We start from the raw sequence: 12,641 nt of genomic DNA on the forward strand, positions 1-12,641 counted from the left end.
GCCGGGAGGCTACACAGGGCCCCAGAGGCAGCTGTCTCAGCCTGCGCCCTCCTCCCTCGCGGCAGGGAGGCATTTCATTCATGTCCACCCAGAGGTTGTCACTCTGGGAAGTGAATGCTCTGTGCTGGGGAAATCCCTGTAGGAAGGAACATCATCTCTAGAGGGGAAAGAGTAAGTCTTAATAGGCTCGTACTCCTTGTCTCTTTTCTTTTAATTCTTTTCTTTTTCTCTTCTGACTCCAAAAGTAATACATGTTCATAGGGGAAAAATTGTGAGACCCAGAAAAACCCCTAAAAAGCCGAAAGAGAGAAGTGTGTAATTCCTTCTCTAAGGGAGTGCTATTGTTCACACTTTAGCCTTCTGGATTAATGCTCAAGGTGAGAATATCTACTATTTCTTGAGTACTAACTGTGGGTTTTGGCATGTGTTGAGTGCTTTATGGGCATGATCTGGTTCAATTTTCATAGTAACCGTGTGAAATAGGCATCATCATGAATTTTACAGATGAAGACACTGAGGCACAGAGAGGTTAAGAGACCTGTTTAGGTTCTCCTTGTCTCCCATTTTATCCCTGACCACTAGATGATTCTGCCTTTTCCCGATTTCTCCTCCCCTCCCTCTCTAATTCATGTGTTTGTTTAGTGTCAGGAAGTGTTGTCAGTCAGATTCTGGCAGAAAACAGAATTCCACTCAGATGCTTACACTAAGGAGTTGTGAATAAAGGTGTGGGCAGGGTTAAGGGAATCCACAAGGGTACCCACAAAATAACAGTGGCAGAAGCTGTTTTCACCATTCTGCCTGAATGAGCAGAGGAAGGGAACAGTATTACCAGAAATCAGTGATGGCTGGACCTGTACAAGTTGCTGACACAGAGGGCTCAGCCACTGCCAGAACCACAGGGAGGGAAATTGGGAAGATGTTCCCCAACTTCCCATTGGCCTTTAACTCATGCCTCCCATTGGCCAAACCCAACCAGAAGTCAGCAGGCAAGGAAGCTCAGTCCTAGGTGTCAGCCTCCTGCTTCTTTGAGCAAGGCATAGACCTGGAGGTGCAACAGCTCAGGAGACATGGTTGGAAGGGGATGGGAGAGATGTGCCCCCTGAGTTCCCCAAAAGAAAGAAGTTATCTCGGTAACTGTGATTTTTGAAAACATCATTCAAAACAGAAGTCTCACTTGCTGCCTGGCATTCTCTTGATGTTTTGGTGTCTTTCACACCCTGTCCATCTCTCTCTCTTTCTCTTTCTTCTTTCTCCTTCCTTCCATTAGTTCCTACCTGGTTCGGAATTCCCAAGAATGCCTGGGCAAAAGTCACAGGTGTGCAAGATTTAGAAGAGAGCCTTACTGGCTAGGGAGTAATTGTCGTGACCATAGACACACATGGCTGTATGTACCCTCATGATGTTCCACTGCTGTGCACATGCACGCAAAGGCATCCTTCTGGTATATATCATCAGCATCTATAATATACTCTTCCTAAAATATATGACTTTAACTTTTGTATCTGAAAGTCCTTGGTTGTCTGTGATGTCCTTTGTCTACATGGCTGTACTCTGAAGTGCGGGGACAGGGGTTCTCATCCCTGTTTGGCAGATGAGGAAGCTGATGTTTACAAGGGGGAAGTGACTTGCCCAAGACCCTTCAGATAGGAAGTGGCAGAACTGAAGCAAGACACAGTGGTCCTGACTCTGAACTCAGCTCTTCCCAGTGTATTTGTCTTTCACTCTTGGGAAGTTTTTCCTTAGCCAGCCTCACCCTTTGGAGAAATTAGTACAGGCCTCCTGAGGCTGCTAAAATGCCATGGAGTGGGAGGGACTTGGGAGTCAGAGAGACTTGGCACAATCCTATGACCTTGGGCAAATCAGCATACCTCTTTGGGTCTGTGTGTCCTCATCAGTAAAATAAGGATGATAGTATCAGGAGTTTGGATGGAAAAGTCAGGTGCTTAACGTCTGATAAGTCATCAGGACAGGCTGGCTGGCTGGTAGCCACAAAGACTCCCGAGGTGAATGCAACCCAGGTCTCTGTCCTCAGTTGAGTAGACTTAAAACTTGTCTTGTTGGTGTTTTACCCACCCATCACCCACTTGTCCATCTACCCATCCTTCTGACACCAGACCCCCTGGGTTTCACTTCTGGTACTGTCATGCACTAGTGTATGATCTTGGGCAAGTTTCTTAACTTCTCAGTGCTCCGGTTTCTTCTTTTATAAAATAGAGATAATAAAAGTACCTATTATAGGTTATTGTGAAGGTTAAAAGAGTTCAATTGATATAAAGTGTTTAGGCTGGTGCCTGGCAAATGGCAAACTCTGTAAATGTTAGCTTTGTTGGTATTTACCAAGAATTACACTCAGTCCTGGGGATAATGGTAAATGAGTCAGATAAAGTTTTGTTTTTATGGAGTTGATGTTCTAGAGGAATAGAAACAAGTAAAAAGAAATACGTTTCATTTGTGATAGTTGCTGTGGAAAAAAAAATACCAAAACCACCCAACTGGCATGGTTGCTTAATCAGCCCAGCGTTTCTGTTTGGGGTAATGAAAAATTTTGGAAACAGATAGTGGCAATTGATTGTTGCACAAGGTTGTGACTAATTCACATCATGGAATAGTTACACTTAAAAATGGTAAAAATGGCAAAACCAACATAAAATAAAACCAAGCCCCATATCCAGCATGCTCTCACCAAAAAAAAAAAAAAAAAAAAAAGGGGTGGGGGGAAAGACCTACTTAGAGAGGTCAAGAGGTGCATGGATTGAGGTCTTAAGGATGAGAGCTGCCATGCCAAGAGATGGGACAAGCCCACTGTCTGTGTGGGCAAAGCCCCACAGCAGGGGCTAGCCTCTTGTGGTTGAGGAGCAGACAGAAAGTATGACAGGCTCATAGCGATGGTGGAGCTGATGCAGCGGCCATAAGCAGGGACCTTTAACTTTGATAAGAAGCTTGTATTTTATTTTGATAGTAACTCATTGAAGGTTTTAAGGAGGGTCTCCAAGAAAATGGACAGCATAGGAAATACAGTCAATGGTGTCTTAATAGTGTTGTATGATGCCTGATGGTAGCTACACCTGTGGGGAGCATAGTGACATATAGTTGTCCATTCACTATATTGGGAAATGAAGGTAATGTGGTGTGTCAACTATAACTTGAATTTTTAAAAAATGAGGACGCCATCCAGATGGAGTTTACAAAAGATCCCTGTGGCTGTTCTGAAGAGAATAAACCCTAGAGGGGCCCAAGTGGCCACAGAGAGTCCGTGAAGGAGGCTAGGCAGCCATGGGTTGCCAGTGGCTTGGGCCTGTGCTATGCCTGTGGGGATTGGAAAAAAAGAACAAATCCAAGTTACTGGATTCAAAGATGCTGATTCACTCTAACCTTGGCTGTAGGGTCTGATGTATAAACTGGCTGGTTCATTTTTAATGAGTTGGTACAATTACAGGCCAAGTGGATATTGCCTTGCCTGGGCTAGGATGTCCTCTCCCAGCAGGCCACCCAGATGGAAAGCCATAGTGCCCCTGGAGGGGGAGCCAGGGGAGCCAGCCATTGGCAGCAACGTTAAAGAGTATCAAATGCTGCCAGCCTTCTGGACTTGCCTCAGATTGGGCTGTGCCCCTTTCCTCCAGACGGGACTGGTGTAGGTACCATCAGCATTTACTTCTCTGGCTGGCCTTTCTCCCTTCGAATGCTGTGCATTGATTGGGTTTTCATATGTTAGTGCCATCAGTCTGGCCTTTCTTTCTTTCTTTCTTTCTTTTTTTCTTTTCTTCCTTCCTTCCTTCCTTCCTTCCTTCCTTCCTTCCTTCCTTCCTTCCTTCCTTCCTTCCTTCCTTCCTTCCTTCCTTTCTTTCTTTCTTTCTTTCTTTCTTTCTTTCTTTCTTTCTTTCTTTCTTTCATGTTTATTTAATTTTGAGAGAGAGAGAGAGGCACAGAATCCAAAGCAGGCTCCAGGCTCTGAGCTGTCAGCACAGAGCCCGATGCGGGGCTCCATCCCACGAGCCGTGAGGTCATGACCTGAACCGAAGTGGAATGCTTAGCTGACTGAGCCACCCAGGCGCACCTGTTCTCTGTTTCTTACAACATATCTTTCTCTATCCGTTCTGGGGTGGCACTTCTTTCTCTCTCTTTTTTTTTTTAATGTTTGTTTATTTTTGAGAGAAATAGCATGAGTGGGGAAGGGGCAGAAAGAGAGGGAGACACAGAATCCGAAGCCGGCTCCAGGCTCGGAGCTGTCAGCACAGAGCCAGACGTGGGGCTCAAACCCATGGACTGTAAGATCATGAACTGAGCCTAAGTCGGACCCTTAACCGACTGAACCACCCAGGTGCCCCTGGGCTGGTACTTCTGAACTCCTGGTTCTCAGACTACTCCCTGTTTCTCATTACTGTTGGTGATTATAGACCCTCTCAGGGTTGTTTTATTGGGGACACACCATGCTCATTGCTCTGTCTTGGTTAGTTTCCTGAATCTCTACCACCACTCTCAGAGGGAGGGAGGAGTATCTCCATTTTACGGATGAGGCGACTGAGGCTCAGAGCATTGAAGTCACTTGCCCATGGTCACAGAGTGAGCCAGTGGTGGAGCCAGGCTTCAGGTCTGATCTAAGTCTGCCCCCTGCGCTGGTATCCTGTGAGGTGTCCATGAGATGATGGTGTGTTGAATCCCTAACCCTGGGCCTGGCCTGCAGCGGTGCTTAGTGATGGGAGTCTTTTTTTTTTTAATTTTTTTTTTCAACGTTTTTTTATTTTTTTATTTTTTTTTTATTTTTGGGACAGAGAGAGACAGAGCATGAATGGGGGAGGGGCAGAGAGAGAGGGAGACACAGAATCGGAAACAGGCTCCAGGCGCCGAGCCATCAGCCCAGAGCCTGACGCGGGGCTTGAACTCACGGACCGGACCGCGAGATCGTGACCTGGCTGAAGTCAGACGCTTAACCCACTGTGCCACCCAGAAGTCTTGCCCTTTCCATCAGAGTAATGCTTACGACTCTTGCAAGACTGCCTGCTGCACCCCCCAGTTCCCTCACTTCTCCCCATCTCCAACCTGTTCCACCTGCCAGGCTGTTTGGAGCTCACCTTTTGTAGGCTTCTTGTTCTGAGGTGTCAGGATGTCAAAGCCTCCTCTCTGTCCTCCGCACAGCCCTCCTTGTTCCCCATCTCTGGACATTTGCCCACTTGGTGACTCAGCCCAAGTGCCCTCCCTGCCATACCCATAGTTCTCCCTTTTTGCAAAACCTAACTCCACTCCCTACCCTGTAAGCCTTTTTTTGGGTACTCTAGGTCATACTCCCAATTGCCAACTCCCCAGAATCTTCTAGAGGCTGACACATACACCAATAAATCTAAATCACATCCTGCCTGGGTGTTTAGCCATTTTCTGGGTGAGCATCACACTCCTGTGTTGCAGTGAGATCCAAGGAACCAGCACGTGCTTCCCCTGGGGCCCCCCGCAGTGCCCAGAGGGCTCCCGTAGTCTCTGCTGGCCTGGGTCTGGACAGAACTGTGCACACGTGACTGGCCCTGACAGAAGCCAAGGCCAGGTTCCTGGCTTGCTTTCTGTGGCCTAGTGAGAGAACCATGCTGTTATCCTTGGACTTGTCCAATAAAGAAGGATCTCATCATAGGCTTAAATAATAATAATAATAATGTTACTTTTCTTTTAAATTCATAAAAATTTTAAGTTTAAGCAGACTTTGTCTTCTTCTCATCTTGTCATACCAAGCCCCATGCATTGGAATATTTTATTTTTTAACCTCTAATTTTTTTTTAAATCAAGAAATCTCCAAGTGTAATAGAAAAATTGAGAATCACAGTTAAACAGAAAGAAGGAAAAATAATCTGTATTCCTGGCATCTAGAAACAACTATAATTAATACTTTGTTGAATATTCTGCATCTATATAGATGTATTCATCAAAATAGGGTCAATCTGTACAAGCTGCTGTGGATCAAGCTTGTCATTCAGACATTTCCATGATCTTTTACATTATCTTTTTTTTACTCTGTAGAAAGCATGAGCCATCATTTATCTAACCAGGCCTAGGCTGTGGGGTTGTTGGTGGGGCTCATGCCACCTGTTTGGCTCCCAGCCTGGGCTAGAGTGCTTTCTCCTTCCAGTTGATTCTGTTCAAGTTTGCTTGAGGCAGCAGAGTGAGGTGGGAAGAATAATGGCCGCAGCGCTCGGATCTGGAGAGACAGGAGGCTGGATGGGAAGGAGAGTGGGTGGGAGGGACCAGGGAAGATCTGTCTGCCTGTCAGTCATTCAAGTCTCTTTTGCTGTCTGAGTCTCACCTGGAAAAGAAGAGATTGAAAGACTTCCTCCTCCTCTCATGTGTGGTGCTGTTAGCACCAGGCATTCCCAGCCAGCAGGTCGTGCTGGAGAGCTGGGCAGGGGAAGAGCTCAGATATTTATCTAAGACTGCTGTCCTGGCTGTTTGATGCAGGTCCTGAGAAGGTTCAGGGAGTACAGTCTGAAACCAGACTGAAGTGGAGGGGAGGAGTAGATGCACCAGAGCCTCTGGGCTGCCTGGGCCTATGAAGGTCATGTGGAATCTGCTTCTCACAGCAGAAAGCCTACAGCTTAGTCTGTAGATTTTTTAAAAATCTTTACTTACTTTTGAGAGAGAGAGAGAGAGAGAGGCGGAGTGCCGGTGGGAGAGGAACAGAGAGAGAAGGAGACACAGAGTCCGAAGCAGGCTCCAGGCTTTGAGCTGTCAGCACAGAGCCTGACACAGGGCTCGAACTCTTGAACTGTGGGATCATGACCTGAGCCAAAGTCAGACACTTGACTGACTGAGCCACCCAGGCACCCTTGTAGATTTTTTTTAATGCAAAATTAAGTAGTAAATTTATTTTAAGGGTTCTTCTTACAGACCTTACCTAGCATAATGGCTGATATCCTCAAGTGCAGGTCTAGAAGAGATCTAGACCCAAGCAGACAAGTCTTATTCTGACCCTATGATGCCATGAGCTCTCCTGGAGCTGCTTCTATTACTTTGTGTCCTGACACAGAGTTGACACTCGGTGTCACATAAGTGACAGAGAGCCTTTATTTAACTGTGGCTTTAAGGTGAGCCACAAAGCCCAGGGTAATGACATGAGTGGAAAGCATTTCTGGGTGGGGATGAGACAGTGTGACCAAGGCCTTCCCTTCCTCCTCATCTTACTTCTTAATAGCAGCATCAGTAACAACAAACCCTTTCATTTGTGCTACTAGTTATAGCTTATAAAGTGTGACCTGTTCAGGGCCCTAGAGCTCTTGTCTGGCCTAGTGGGGCACGCAGGGCCCCTGGCTTTCTGTCCAATACCCTTTGCCTTGGGCTGGGCTGATGCTTTCTGAATGTTGGGAGAGAAGCTGAAGGAGAAGAAGGGAGTGTGGGGTAAGGGCTTAGAGCATGTGCATAGCACAAGGTAGGGCCAATGTCCGTCTGTCTCTCTGCTCATTGGAGCCCTCCCATGGTGGATGGGTTTGGGAAGAGACCTGCCAGGTGTAATCTGAATCTTTCTCATTTAATATAATGGAATTAGAGGGAGGCTCTAGACTCAAGGGTGAGGGTTACTGCCCATTTCTCTGTTCCTCGGGTTTTGGCTCAAACTTTTTTTTTTTTTTGAGGATCCACTCTGATTGGGGTCAGGAATAGGTGCTTTTGCCACATTTAAAAAAAACCCAATTTGTGAGTTAAAAATATATGTATGTTTAAAATTATACAAGAATTCCAAAGCACATAAAGTAAAGAATGAAGTTCTCTTTTTTATCCCACCCTGTGGAACTCCCACTTTTTCCTTTATCCATTTCTCAATTATTAACCTGTCTTAACATTTTGGTCAGTATCCTTTCAGATCTTTCACTACATGTATATAAACAAAAAGAGGTATTGTTGAGGTTATTGTTTGTTTTTTTTTTTAATATAAAAATGGGACCATGCCGTTCTTTCTCTTTTCCTCTCCTTGCAGTTTGCTTTTTCTAACAGAATAGCTGGGCAATAGGTCCCTGATTCTCTGAAATCTCATTTCCTGCTCCAAGGGGAAAAGGATAAGAGTAGCCTTGCCTCAGAGATAATTTCTTTAAGTCCTTTGCTTTTTGGGTGAGTCCTAGTAAGATGAAGTGACTGCCCCGTTTGTGGCAGACCTGGGGCCTGTGCTCAGTTCTCCTGACTTTTACATCATCAGGGCTATGTGTTTTTGTAATAGTGCCCTCCTATCTTATCCTTGAGATCCATTCTGTCAACATCCCTGTGGAGAGAGTGGTGTAGGAATTATTGAGGCTTGGGGCATGAAGAGCCTTGCTCAGAGTCCGTGCTGGAAGGGCCTGGAGCCCAGGGCTCTTTTGGTTGAGTTCAGTTTATCCACCGTTTATTGAGAGGCTACTGTGTGCCAGGTGCTCCCGTTGGAGAGACAGCCTGACCGAGGGCCTGCCTGGAGGGGGTCACTGACTAGCCTTTGTGCTCTTGGCAGAGCGGGGTTCCCTGGAGAGACTCTTCATTGCCCTGAAGAAGGGCCCCCTTCCAGAACTGGGCCAAGAGGCAGGAGGAGTCCCTGAGGAGCTATATGGTTGCTAGAGTGGGAGGGGGTCTGTGACCTCAGCTGCGGCCAGTAACCCCTGACTTCTGCTCTCTTCCCATCCCCACTTCCTCTGTCTCTTCCTGCCTCCCTCCTTCCTTCTCTCTGTGGCTCTTTGTCCATTTGTCTCCATCTGTCTTTCTCTGCATGTGGTTCCTGTCCCCCTCTCTCTATTCTGTCACACCATCGCTGCCCCTTTCCCCTGTCATGTGCTCTCCTTCATGCAAATGCAGGTGTGCTGGTCACCATGACAACAGAGACAGGCCCGGATTCTGAGGTGAAGAAGGCTCAGGAGGAGACCCCACAGCAGCCTGAGGCAGCCGCTGCGGCGACCACCCCTGTGACCCCTGCAGGCCACGGCCACCCCGAGGCCAACTCCAATGAGAAGCACCCGCCCCAGCAGGACACTCGGCCTGCTGAACAGGTGTGTGCCTGAGAGCATGGGTATCCCTCTTCCTGCCCAACAGGAATCCAGAGCCAGTTCTTAGTGGGGAGGGAAGAAGGAAACTGAGATTTATTACTGACCCGCTACGTTCCAAGCACTGTGCTAGGGGCATCGTGTTCACTTTTATATTTAATTCTCCCAAACCTACAGAGAGTGTATGTGTGTATATATGTATACATATATATATATATATGTATATATATACACACACATATACATATACATATACATACACACACACACATATACATATATATATTCACATATATGTATATATATATATATACACGCACACAGATATATATATATACACACAAATACATATACATATATATACATACATATATATATACACACATACATATATACACACACACATATAATACATATATTTTAATTAAGTTAGCACTACACCCAACATGGGGCTTGAACTCATGACTCTGAGATCAAGAGTCATATGCTCTACCGATTGAGCCAGCCAGACACCCCTAAGAGAATAATATTAATTGCCATATTTTACACTTGGGGAAATGGTGGTTCAGCAGATGATGTGAGTTACTCAAGGTCATGTTGCTGGGTGACGGGTGGACGTAAAACCTAGATCTGATTTCCAAAACTTGTGTTCTTTCAACCTTATTTTCCTATTCTCTGGACCTGTCCATTCTAGCCTGGCAAGCCCAGTATAACCCCAGAGCAAAATCCATTACCCTGAAGGGACAGGGGACCTACTGAATCACCTAGCTGTCGAATTCACACCCCCCTTCATTCACAACAGGCCAAGAGGGTAGGAACTTGGCCAAGGTCACTGAGGGCATTGGTGGCAGTTAGGCCTGGCTGGCAGGCCCTTCCCTCCATTAGGTCAGTCCACAAGCTCTCAGCCTCATGCTAGACCAGTGACAGTCTGATAAGGAGGAGACCAGATGGTTGCTCTGATAACTCACATGCTATTTTAGGGAGATAGGGCAGCCCTGGTCACCGGCTTTGGTTCTGTGGGATGCCTCCCTCTACCCGAAGAAGTGGACCCTTTCCATGAGCCTACTCTGTTGCATATAGTAGCTCTGGCTCTCCTCCTGCGTATACCTGCCATAGCTACTGGCCACCCTGGGGGTCTTGGAGGGCAGTAGCTCTCATTTTGGGGGCCATCTTAGCCCCAGCTGCTGCATTGTTATTGTGTCTCTTTTGGATGAAAGGCTGTGGTCTCGAGCTCACTGACCAGACTTTTCCCCTGGTTGGACCTACAGAGCCTAGACATGGAGGAGAAGGGCTATGGGGAGGCTGATGGCCTGTCAGAGAGGACCACGCCCAGCAGAGCCCAGAAATCACCCCAGAAGATTGCCAAGAAGTACAAGAGTGCCATCTGCCGAGTCACCCTGCTTGATGCCTCTGAGTACGAGTGTGAGGTGGAGGTAGGGAGCACACACCACATGCCCTACCCCAGCCGACTGGCCCCAGAGCCAGGGTGAGCTTCTGTGTGCCCTCAGCCTGGGCCAAGCCACAGAGCATCCATTCTTCATGGAGTCCTGGACCGACTGCAGCATCCTGGAGAGATGACCTGGCCAGCCCTCCTTTGTACAGATGGTGGCACCGAGGCCCAGAGAGGGCCGTTACAATTGCAAATAGAATTAGACGAGGCACAGGGCTGGCGCCAGAAAACAGCTCTGTGGGTGGCGGGGAGGGGCTGTACTTTGGCAAGGAGTCCCCATCCAAGGGCCAGTAGGCCTGTGGACTGGGCTCTTCAGTCTCACCTAGCAGACACTGGTGTTTCAACTAGAGTCATTTTTATGTTTTTATTGGGTGGAGGGAGGGGTCTTCCTTTGTGAATGCCCCTCTCCAGGGCACCAGGACAGACTGGTCACTTGAAGGTTCCATGGTATAGGTGTCCCCCAGACATGGAGAGGCTGCCCATAGAAGGACTTCCTCACCTAGGCCATGTAGAAACTGTGTGGCATGATCCTGTCCCACAGTGGGTGGGTGGGGCAGACACCTCCTGTCTGGGATCAGCCTTCCTGGCCCCACATTTGTCATCTCCCTTTCCTGTATAGGCTAGGACTCCCATCCTAATTCTGAGCTCTCACTCATCCCCTTAGAGGGTCCACCCCAGTCTGGGCACCATTCCTGGCTCTCTCCATGTGTATGAAAGAGTCCAGAGAGTGGCCTTACTGCTGAGAGTTACAGGAACCACCTCCCTTTCTGTCCAGTGCCCCCGGTCTTAAGGGACATGGCTTATTTCTGGGCCCTGGTAGACTGGGTCCCTTTTCTCTGCAGGGTTGTTTTGTATTTATTTGTTTGTTTGTTTAATGTTTATTTCTTCTATAGAAGGATTACAAGGTGAACATCTTGCCTATTCCTGGGCAAAAGAAAGGGATATATTCCGCCTGTTCTCTCCTACCCACACTGGCCCAAGATGCAGTTTCAGCTTGTCCCAGGAGGGCATGGAGGGTTTGGCTGAGGCCAGGTCCATTCTATCCGAAGGACTCTTCCAGACTCAGGAATCCCTTAGCTTCCCCAAACTACTCTCCAGAGTTAGGCCCAGTCCCAGTCCCCTGGTGACCTAGCCAGACAGTTCAGGGACCTCACCCTCTCTCTGGAGTCCCCTCCCTCTTTGAATAGTGACTGATTCATGTTCTCCCAGCCTGTAATCCTTTTACTGGTGCTCATCTGTGGGTTTGGAGTACCCAGTCAGGTTCTGGGCTTTGTCCTGCTGAATCCTCAGGCCCAGACAGTGGTTCAGCGAGGTACTGAGCCTGGCTGTGTGGGAGTGCGGGAGAAGGTGGCTCTAATCTTGCTGCTCCCAGCTGAGGCTTCTGTAGGCCCCAGGAGCCCCTATAAAAACCTTACTTGCTGCCTGGGTGGAGGGTGGCATTCCAGGCTGGGCTGCCCTGGATGTCACTCAGACTTAGTGTAAGGGGAGGGTCAGGGAAGGAGAGTCACACTGTGACCCTGAGTCCTAGACCCTTCCCTTCTCCCCTGCCTGTGTCCCTTGTATTTCAGGTGGTTTTTCTCTTCCTCTTACAACCACAGCTTGGACTTTTGGCTTTTCTGTTCCTTGGGTCAAAGTTAGCCTCCTTCTCTTAATCTCAAAGGAAGAGGAATCAGTCACCCCCACCCCCACTCCCCAAAGCCAGCCTAAGGTCTAGGAGAAACCCAGCAGGGCTTGGAAGAAGGCAGTTGGTGAGCTGGGCATTAGTGTCACAGGATCCAGTAGGACTCGGGGAGCAGAGTCAAATGGGTGGTGGGAGTGCTGAGATCGTCTTCAGATGCCGGAAGGCTCTTGGGGTTTCCAAGCCTGCCCTGGTGGGACCCCCCCCTTGAGGTGTGTCCTGGCCTCGTGGCGACTCTGCTCTCTTCTTCAGAAACATGGCCGGGGCCAGGTGCTGTTTGACCTGGTCTGTGAGCACCTCAACCTCCTGGAGAAGGACTACTTCGGCCTGACCTTCTGTGATGCTGATAGCCAGAAGGTACCTGTGCTGGCAAGCAGGGTGCTGTGCGGGGGTGGGGGTGGGGACCTCTTCTTTTAGGCCCCCATAGTCCTGCCTGCATCCCACTCCTTCCATCAGTCCTTAGCTTCTCATTAAGTGCCTTCCATTTGCATGCACCCAAGGTTCAGCCAGCCCTTTCTGCCTCAGTTCTCTGTCTCTACCCCTC

At 48.2% G+C, this 12,641-nt stretch overlaps 1 protein-coding gene across 16 annotated transcripts in view; it reads left to right on the forward strand.

Annotated features, from left to right (window-relative positions):
- Positions 1-8,784: 8,784 nt before the first annotated feature.
- Positions 8,785-12,641, forward strand: part of EPB41L1 (erythrocyte membrane protein band 4.1 like 1) — a 55,766-nt gene continuing 51,909 nt past the window's right edge. For all 16 annotated transcript variants that reach the window (XM_058685481.1, XM_058685482.1, XM_058685483.1 and 13 more), the window contains exons 1-3: positions 8,785-8,975; positions 10,238-10,402; positions 12,350-12,454. In XM_058685481.1, the coding sequence (XP_058541464.1) occupies positions 8,799-8,975; positions 10,238-10,402; positions 12,350-12,454 (447 nt within the window). In that variant the 5' untranslated portion in view covers positions 8,785-8,798. The remainder of the gene's footprint in view (positions 8,976-10,237; positions 10,403-12,349; positions 12,455-12,641) is intronic.

The sequence above is a fragment of the Neofelis nebulosa genome, chromosome 9 (assembly GCF_028018385.1).
Source record: "Neofelis nebulosa isolate mNeoNeb1 chromosome 9, mNeoNeb1.pri, whole genome shotgun sequence".
Lineage (NCBI taxonomy): Eukaryota > Metazoa > Chordata > Mammalia > Carnivora > Felidae > Neofelis > Neofelis nebulosa.